This window comes from Nicotiana attenuata, unplaced genomic scaffold (assembly GCF_001879085.1).
Source record: "Nicotiana attenuata strain UT unplaced genomic scaffold, NIATTr2, whole genome shotgun sequence".
Lineage (NCBI taxonomy): Eukaryota > Viridiplantae > Streptophyta > Magnoliopsida > Solanales > Solanaceae > Nicotiana > Nicotiana attenuata.
Window position 1 is genome coordinate 182,355 of NW_017672253.1, and position 10,201 is coordinate 192,555.

The 10,201-nt window shown below is 40.9% G+C and overlaps 1 protein-coding gene across 1 annotated transcript; it reads left to right on the forward strand.

Moving 5' to 3' along the window:
* The first annotated feature begins 6,907 nt into the window (after window positions 1-6,907).
* LOC109212471 lies at window positions 6,908-9,838 on the forward strand. The gene is made up of 2 exons (XM_019376117.1): window positions 6,908-7,127; window positions 8,517-9,838. The coding sequence occupies exon 2, from the start codon at window positions 8,572-8,574 to the stop codon at window positions 9,610-9,612; it is 1,041 nt and encodes a 346-aa protein (XP_019231662.1). The 5' UTR covers window positions 6,908-7,127; window positions 8,517-8,571; the 3' UTR covers window positions 9,613-9,838.
* The last annotated feature ends 363 nt before the right edge of the window (window positions 9,839-10,201 follow it).

Here is a 10,201-nt window from a genome sequence, read left to right on the forward strand (position 1 = left end):
TTTGTTGTATTCATTAGATGGAGATTTGCATGAGGAAGTTTTCTGGCGTACCCCAAAGTCTCAGAGGAATGAGACACAGGGACTGGCGGGAGAAGGAGGCCACTGGTGCCTGTTGAAGGCTCTGCACCAGTAGAAACTACTGGGCCATCTTGTGAGGAACCTGACCTCTCTCCGGAGGAAACAGGTCAAGGTTCTCACTCCCAGGCCAGTTCTACTCCAGCACCTTCTCCTCCCTTTGCTGTTGAGCCCTTCGACATTCTAGTCCCTGTGATGAGGTCTAGCGATGAGGAAGATCAAGACAACATTGCTCTTGATGCATTCATAGTCAAGCGAAGGGTAGTAATCACCCCTGAGTCTTCTACTAAGCGACCTACTACTAGGTTGCAAGCAAAGGTAGCTTATGACTCTGCCCTTCAACAGAGCAAAAAGAGCAGTAAGAAGAAAAGGAAGAGACTGGTGAAAAACAATAAAGTAGTGTGTGATAAGGATGTCCCTGTGGTGGAAGTTGAGGAGGAAACAACAGAGGAACCTAGTTCCTTGGTGAGAAGGTCCCAGAAGAAGAGGCAATCTGCTTCAGTGGTGAATGTTACAACCCCCAGTTCAAAATTGAAAAATGTTGTGAGTGAACCCTCTGTTTCTAATGAGGATATGTTGGTCGAGTCTAAAGGAAAAACAAAATCAAGTGGTGTGAAGTCTGGCAAGAGAAAGTTGGAGCCTGTTATGGAACCTGTTTCTGCGAAGAAAGTGAGAAGTGAAACTAGTTCTGCTTCAGAACGATTAAGGCACCAAAAGGTACTATTGGGTCGCACTTTTGACCNATCGACATGACAAATGAAAAGACAGACATGATGAGTCAAGTGAAGGAGCCAAGTGGAGACAATGCAGCTTCTTCCTCAAGGGAACCAGGAACCTCAATTGCAACCACTGAAGCTGAAGAAAGAGTGGTTGATGCAGTGCAAGGTACTCCACAAGTAGCTGAGAGAAGAACACAAGGGAACCAGTTAGATATACCCAGCTCCTCTACAAATGAACCTCAAATGCCCAACTGGAAACACAAAAGCTCTCATCCTCTTGACAACATAATTACCCCTCTAGATTCTGGAGTGCAAACCATATCAAAAGCCAGAAATTCACTTGCCTTCTCAGCCTTTCTTTCCCAAATAGAACCCCAAAACATCAAGGAAGCCTTGAAGGATGCAGACTGGATTACAGCCATGCAAGATGAGTTGCATCAGTTCGAAAGAAACAATGTATGGCACCTGGTACCTAGACCCTCAGATCGAACCATTATAGGAACCAGGTGGGTATTTAGGAATAAGCTTGATGAACATGGAAACACTATAAGGAACAAGGCTAGGCTAGTAGTTCAAGGTTACAATCAGGAGGAAGGAATTGATTATGATGAGAAGTTTGCTCTAGTTGCTCGCATGGAAGCTGTTAGAATCCTAATCGCTTTTGCATCTCATATGGAATTCATTCTGTTCCAAATGGATGTCAAAAGTGCATTTCTGAATGGACTTCTTAAGGAAGAAGTCTATGTAAAGCAACCTCCAGGGTTTGAATGTCATGAACACCCTGAATATGTGTTTAAACTGGACAAAGCATTGTACGGTTTGAAGCAGGCGCATAGAGCTTGGTATGAAAGGCTATCAAAGTTCCTCTTAGAAAACGGTTTTACAAGAGGAAAAATTGACAACACCTTGTTCCTGAAGAAACGGGGAAGGAACTTGCTCATTGTTCAGGTATATGTTGATGACATCATTTTTGGGGCAACAGCGATTCACTGTGTGAAGAATTTGCAAAACTCATGGGAAGTGAGTTTGAAATGAGCATGATAGGGGAGCTGAATTTCTTCTTGGGTCTTCAAGTGAAGCAGTCCACAAAGGGTACATTCATTTGTTAGCAGAAATACATCAAGGAGCTCTTGAAGAGGTTTGACATAGAAGCATCAAAAGTGATTGACACTCCCATTGCAACGGCTACTCGACTGAACATGGATGAGACTGGATCTCCTGTGAATCAAACTATGTATAGAGGCATTATTGGGTCTCTTCTCTTTCTCACTGCCATCAGACCTGATATTGTCTTCAGTGTGGGGCTATGTGCAAGGTTTCAGTCAAATCCCAAGGAATCTCATCTGAAGGCTGCCAAAAGAATTTTGAGATACCTTAAGGGAACACAGGACCTGGTCCTGTATTACCCCTCAGGTGACAGTTTTAATCTTATTGGGTATGTTGATTCTGACTATGCAGGTTATCTTGTGGGAAGGAAAAGTACTTCTGGAATGGCTCACTTTCTAGGATCATGTCTCATCTCTTGGGGACAAGAAAGCAAAACTCAGTTGCTCTTTCAACAGCTGAAGCAGAATATGTAGATGCAACCTCCTACTGTGCTCAGCTCCTATGGATCAAACAACAATTGGAGGATTTTGGGGTATTTACTGATTGTGTTCCTCTTCTATGTGATAACACCAGTGCACTCAACATGGCCAAGAATCCAGTTCAACACTAAAGAACCAAGCACATTGATGTGAGATATTATTTTCTGAGGGACAATGTGGAGAAAGGGTTTATCTTTATGAAGTTCTACAGTACAGAAGACCAAATTGCAGATATCTTCACCAAAGCATTGAGTAGGGAGCCTTTTAAAAGAAATAGGGTAAAGTTGGGGCTTTTGAAGCCCACTTGAGAACCTGATTTCCATCAGTTGGCTATGAAAATCACCTTCAGGTAAAATTAGCTAAAGTATTTTCTGGCCAAGTCTAACTCACTTCAATACCGTTGCAGGTAAACACGCATGATGATTATAGAAACGGTAGATGCATTGCATAAGTGGTGAAAGAGGATTGAAATGTTCAAAGACAGGTCAAGAACCTGGTTCTTGTACCAGAAGGTTAGTAGTCCTGTGCATTCTTTAAATACACATCTTGAAAAGGTACAAATATCAACTGCTATGTCATCCACCTTTTCAGACTCTGCTGTCACGTCTTTTCATTTCAAATCATTTCCATCTCCCTCTGAAACGTTGCAACTCTCCAAGCATAACCGCCATTTCAGAACCGGTTCCTATCTCTCTCTTCATAATTATCCTCTCTCATTAAAACCCTCTCTTCTCTTCACAGACCATAGTCTCTCATTAGAACCTCTCCAGAGAATTTTCTACTATATCTCTTCAATGGCTGACAAAATTTCCGAAATCCCTGCCTCAGTCGTCACTAACCTAGAAAAACCCTTGAGTCCTCCGTCCCCGATGAATCCTCTATCACCATCCCTGTCCTAACCACTGAAATCACGTCTAACCCAGATTTCTCTTAACCCTCCAGTTCTAAGGTAACTATCTCAGAAACCCCAAACGTCGCTGATCCTTCTTCTCTATCTTCTGAGACTCTCATTGATCAAAGGAAAAGTGGAGAACAGGGTAAAATTCCTAAGGTTGTAGAGGTTTCCGCCATTGTTGCTTCAGTTTTTGTGGTGGCCATGGAGCCTATCGAGGATGAAACTATCGCGACCATCTTTGTTGTATCTATAGATGGAGTATTGCATGAGGTAATTTCTGGCGTACCCAAGTCTCAGAGGAATGAGACACAGGGACTGGTGGGAGAAGGAGCCATGGTGCCTGTTGAAGGCTCTGCACCAGTAGAAACTACTGGGCCATCTTGTGAGGAACCTGACCTCTCTCCGGAGGAAACAGGTCAAGGTTCTCACTCCCAGGCCAGTTCTACTCCAGCACCTTCTCCTCCCTTTGCTGTTGAGCCCTTCGACATTCTAGTCCCTGTGATGAGGTCTAGCGATGAGGAAGATCAAGACAACATTGCTCTTGATGCATTCATAGTCAAGCGAAGGGTAGTAATCACCCCTGAGTCTTCTACTAAGCGACCTACTACTAGGTTGCAAGCAAAGGTAGCTTATGACTCTGCCCTTCAACAGAGCAAAAAGAGCAGTAAGAAGAAAAGGAAGAGACTGGTGAAAAACAATAAAGTAGTGTGTGATAAGGATGTCCCTGTGGTGGAAGTTGAGGAGGAAACAACAGAGGAACCTAGTTCCTTGGTGAGAAGGTCCCAGAAGAAGAGGCAATCTGCTTCAGTGGTGAATGTTACAACCCCCAGTTCAAAATTGAAAAATGTTGTGAGTGAACCCTCTGTTTCTAATGAGGATATGTTGGTCGAGTCTAAAGGAAAAACAAAATCAAGTGGTGTGAAGTCTGGCAAGAGAAAGTTGGAGCCTGTTATGGAACCTGTTTCTGCGAAGAAAGTGAGAAGTGAAACTAGTTCTGCTTCAGAACGATTAAGGCACCAAAAGGTACTATTGGGTCGCACTTTTGACCTAGCAATTTCTGATATGGCTGGTATGAGACAAGTCATTGCAATGGTTGAGTTTCAACGGTAGGGGCAACTATTCCAAATGGATGCACCCAAGGTGTATGAGGAAGAAGTTCAAAGCTTCTATGCCGACCTCTTTCCCGTTGATACTGACCACATTTGTGCCTTGGTTAATGGGGTAGATATCGTATTTGATGTGAGTCTGCTTGGGGATATTCTTAAAGTCCCTACGGTTGGTGTGTGTACTGTGAAAGATGTGTGTGGGTCAAACTTCCGAAATGCTATGGTGAAGGATAATGCGAACCAGAAGAGGGACCAGGTTCACAAGAAGGCATTACTCCCGTTTATCAGTTGCTCTTCGAGTTGGTGAACAAAGTTCTGTTACCCCGTGCTGAGAGGAGGTCCATGACTTCTAAGTCTGACTTGTATCTAATGGAGCAACTAGATGGATTTACACCTGTGAACTTGCCTGCCATCATGATCGAACATATGCAGAAGGTAGCAACTTTCAAGGATGGAAATCATGGTCTTCCGTATGGGTTTCTCCTTACGCAAGTGTTTAAGTTTTTCAAGGTGCCACTGGGACAAGGCAAAGTAGGGACCAAGAAGCAGACCTTCTCTCAAACAACTTTGGAAGAATGTGAGTGCATCGAGAAGACTGGGGGGTTAGGCAGTACATCAACAATCTCTCAGCTCATCAATGCTCAAAATAGTACAACTGAGGAGATTCGTAGGTTGAAGGCGAGGAACGGTATCCTGGAAGGTCAGCAGGCCCAAGGGGCCCCAGAGTCAAATGAGGAGGTGGCTCGTTTGACAAAAGAAAATGCTGATCTCAGGGCACAAGTGGAGAACCTGAAAGCAGAACTGCTCAACGAGCAAAAGTCGGCGAATGCTCGAATAGACCTAGTTCTCCAAACCCTTGTTGCAGCTTCCAAGCCCTCTACTCCTAGTGCCTCCTAAGCAGCCCTTTCAGTGACTAGTTTCTGGATTGTCTATTTTTGTTTTAATGAGTTGGCAGATGTTTTTGTTTCTTTTGTTTTGATGTGGATGGGATGTATCAGTACTGCTCCCGATTTCAACAGTCCAATCTCTTCCTTTGCTTTATAAGCAAAGGCATATGTTTTATATATAAAAACCATCCTCTTTTGCTATCTAAATGCTTGTGTTCTCTGTTTCTCTTTTCTATCATGTTGTGTGCACATATGTGGCCTGAGTTAGCTAGGCTAGACTTCTTTATGCTGTTTGCCTGCTTGGGTATTTTTAGTGATGCCAAAAGGGGGAAGTATAATTGAAACAGGGATCTGATTAAGGGGGAAGCATAAAGTCAGGGGGAACTTGTGAAGTTCAACTTGTGAAGTTCCTGTTGCTTCATCTGGTTATTTCTGCTCTAAAAATATGTTATCAATGTCTAAGTTTGTCATCATCAAAAAGGGGAAAATTGATGGGTTTTCAATGTCTTTGCCTTATGTTTTGATGATCTAACAAACTTACTATCAAGAATCAGATAGGGAACCTGACACGCTTGGTACACATTGCTAATGAACGGATTCCAGCCAGGACTCCAGCTAATGTGAACTGTTGCAAGTGTAGAAATTAGAGAAACAAGACAGGGACCTGATCCTTTGTGTTTCTCTGACAACAATACGAAAGTCAACTGTGCACAGTTGAAAAGTGACTGCCACAGAAACAGTGCAAACAGTGCAGCAGTTTTGCAGTCACTTGTCCTTTGACCAACCAAGTGCTTACATCATTCAAGTGATGTCATCAAAGGTGTATTAACAAGAGTATTACAACAAAACATCATTTTGAACACTTGAGAATTCACTTCAAGCATTCAAGCTTTTTGAGATTCGTGCATTCAATTCTCAAGTGCCTCAAGAACAAAGTTTAACGCTACTGCGGACCAGTTCCTAAATCTAGTATTTTGTTATCCTTAGTTGAGTTGTAACTTTGTTATTGTTCTTCATTGTAATTCCTAATTTGCTTAGCTAGAAGCGTTGCTTAGGAACCTTTTTGTAAAACCATAAACCCTTTGTGTTTGTGTCGTGACTAGAGTTTCATGAGTTGAAGTCTTTGTAATAGGTGTATTGCAAAGTGGCTTTAATAGGTGTATTACGAGTTAGTGAGGGATTAAGAGTTTAATTCCTAGATTGCATAGGTTGTAATCTAAAAGTTGCTCATAGTGAAGTGGAAATCCTACTAGTGCAGGTCGTGGTTTTTTATTCTCTTGAGCAGGGATTTTTTCACGTAAAACTCCCTGTCTTATTTACTTACTGTTTCATTAGTATTCTCAGTGGAAACTCATAGAGCACCTGTTACTCTATAGTTTGGTGGACTCATATAAACTATCACAATTTAAAATTATAAAAATTATTTTTCAACATAATATAAAGAAAAAACAAAAATCTCCAAGTTATGCGAAAACTGAGGTGGCAATTGTTTGATTTTCTCTAAACTCATTTTTTCCTGTTTTAAGTTTTAAAATTTTCAAAACGGTAACGAATTTGGAACTCTTACGTATTTTATTTTGAAGCAAACGCTAAAAACTATAAAAAGTCATTTGCACCCCTCTCGCCTATGCCGTTGGCTCAGCGCCGCCGCCTTGGCTAAAAATTTCCAGGCTTTCGTCGAACAGAGGATAAAGGATTTTTTGGTCCTTTCAGGTTTTTCATACTCCATATAAATATTTCAGACTTTTCTCATCCTCTTCAAAATCCTTTGTCCTCCTCTTTGTTTCTGGAAACTTCTGTGAAGAAGCTCCAACCTCGTCACAGTTCAAATCACCGCCTAGCAGATACCTAGTTCGCAGGTTCGTTAACTTCTGTAAAGTCTATGTAATTTTGTATCTTTTGAGTTTTGAGTTTTGAGTTTCGACCTGTCATCATTTGTTTGCTTCTCTTCTTTTATTTGTTTGATTCTAATTTACCTTAAAAGGAAAGTTAGGGTTTTCTAAAAAGTGGTTCTGTAAATTCCGCCTAACAAAAATTACTAGCGAAACTGAAAAGTCTCTTGACAATCACGGAACCTAATGGCAGAGTAATAATTGTAGTTAAGCCTTAAGCTTAATTAATTGATCCTCAGTTGGTGGAGGCTGAATGATTTTGTTTATTTATTTTTTATTTAATGATGATTAGCAGAGTAATTACAATAACTAAGCCTTAAGCTGTTTTAATCTTTCTGAATTATGCTAGAAAGTAGCCTAATTCATGGAACAGCGGATGCATGTATGCAGGGGTGGATGTAGCCTTTCGGTTACCGGTTCAACTGAACCCATAAATTTTGACACGGAGTACGAATTCATATGTAAAAATCTACTATAATCTCAACAAGTATTAGACTTGAACCCATAATTTTAATTGTACAATGAGTTCAATGCTCAAAATCTTATAAGCTGAACCCATTAAATTTTAAGTCCCGGATCCGCCTCTGCATATATATTGGATATGCATAATAAAAGTTGTCTTAAAAGATCTACAGTCTATTCGGTACATGCAGATGAAGAACATAGCATAATGGAATATATATAGGCGACAGACATATACCAATTGTGGTCTAAAGCTAGAGAAACCTTTAGAGAAAATTATTGAGTGTCGGAATGAAACATGTTCAAATAGAGTAGAATGGATATAGAGGATTCATATAGCTGATGCGAACCAGTTTCAGCCTAAGACGCAGCAGCAGCAGTATTTGTTGCATGAATGTGTATGAGGATTTAATGTGCACGCTCTTGAATAATCAGACATAGACCATATTAGGGATTTATGAATCATGTAGACCGGATCTATTACCCTAAGTGGTTCAGTGTAAGTAATCACATTAGTAATAGGTGGGAGTTAATACGAGTAAACCTTATGGGCAAAGAGTGTGAGGGAGGAAGAACACCCTCAAAGAGAAGAAACCTTTAGCTGTAAATTGACAACGTGGATATTAATGTAACTTTTTGTTAATGCTTAGTGCCTGTTGTTCTAGCGTCTAGGATTTATTCTTTTTTCCTTTTTGGTTTTTCAATTAGCTTTCCGAGTCCACAGATGTAATTGTTTACAATAAAAGAGGGAAAAGTTTTTGCAGATTCTTTTGGTCATGAAATATTCAAATGAGAGTACATAGTCGAACATGTTTCCTTTCTTGCTGTCCTCCGCACCCCTCCCTCATGGTTAGCTGTAATCGTTTATTTATCTTCTTGCTCTTCTCATTTCAGAAGTGCATTGGTGCATTGGAGTAGAATCCAGTCCAGCGACTCCCATCATCTGAACATGCCGAAAGATAGAAGGATGAATTCCTTTTCCTTCAACCGGCCAAACGCATCTCCTTATGCTTGCAGCTCAAAGAATTCTGACCTCGAGTCCCAGAAATCTTTGCCACCAGTTGGGAATGAAAGAGAATGGGAAGAAGCTATGTGTCCAATATGTATGGAGCATCCACACAATGCTGTCCTTTTACTTTGTTCTTCACAAGACAAGGGTTGTCGGCCTTATATGTGCGACACAAGTTATCGACATTCTAATTGTTTTGATCAATTTTGTAAGTCATCTGCTGTAGGAGCTCAACGAGAGGGAGATAATATATCAGGATCTGCGTACCGCAGAGGAAGTTGGGGGCGAGCATTATCAGGAGCACCTAGGTCTCATGTGCAGCAGCAACCTGAGCTTGTTTGCCCTCTTTGCCGGGGACATGTCAAAGGTTGGATTGTTGTAGAGGCTGCTCGTAATTTCATGAACTCCAAAACAAGGAGTTGTGCCCTGGAGACATGCAATTTCACTGGTAATTATGTTGAGCTAAGAAAGCATGCGAGGAGTGAACATCCCTCTGAGAGGCCATCTGAGGCTGACCCTAGCCGACAGTCTGACTGGACAAGGTTGGAGCTACAAAGGGACTTTGAAGATGTTTTTAGTGCATATCAGGCACCATTTGGTGATGACTTTCCTGGATATGACTTTCTAACTGAGCTGCCTCTCGACGATGGTCAATTTGACCTGTTAGACGGTTACTTAGAGGCTGAGGAGGTACTAAATGAAGACATCAATGTGTTATTGGATTTTGAATTTGAGCTCTCGTTCTCTTTCCTGAACGAGTTCTCTTTGGTGCCTTCGGCATGGGAATGGGATGAGTTTCCTAGCTATGCTGGTGGGAGCGCCTATCAATCAGCGAGTAGTTCTAGGTCTCAAAATAGGGGATCTAGAAGATCAGCATCAAGGTCCAATAACCACGAGGCAAGGCCAACAGCTACAAGAAGCACAAATCTGTCATGGAGGCCCAGACCTAGCTCATTTAGGGAACGGAGACGGAACAGATGAATTTAACAATTGGTTGTAACTATAGAGTTTAGCTCATGGCTTTTAGTTTGAGTTCCTATTTCTGCTAATCAACAATGAATGAGGAACTTCCCCTTCCGCGATTCATCTAGTCTTTATCTTCAAGTGAACATTGTTATGGTATATCTTGCGTTCTTATTATGGACTGTTATAGTGTTGGTCCATGTCGTTCTTTCCTCTAAAAATCCAAATTCCAACTTTGGTATAATTGCAAGTCTCTCTTCTACATATTTTAGAAGGCTATGTGTTGGTTTGAACTTAATTTACTAGAGCGTATAATGGTTCCACTTTAAGTAGCTTCCTGCTCTTCCGGTAACTAGTATTAGGGTACGCGCAAAACCATATCAATGTATACATAGTTAAAGAATTAGATTAATAATATTCATCTGTTTTAATTTTGTTTGACTGGATACAAAGTTTAAGAAAGTAAGAAAAGAAGACTTTTGAAACATATGATCGCGCACATATCACTAACATTTGAGTGACTATAAAATTGTCATTAAAGTAAAATAAAATATCCACGTTGAATTATTTTCAAATTTTAAAATTATTATTAATTTCTTAAACGAAC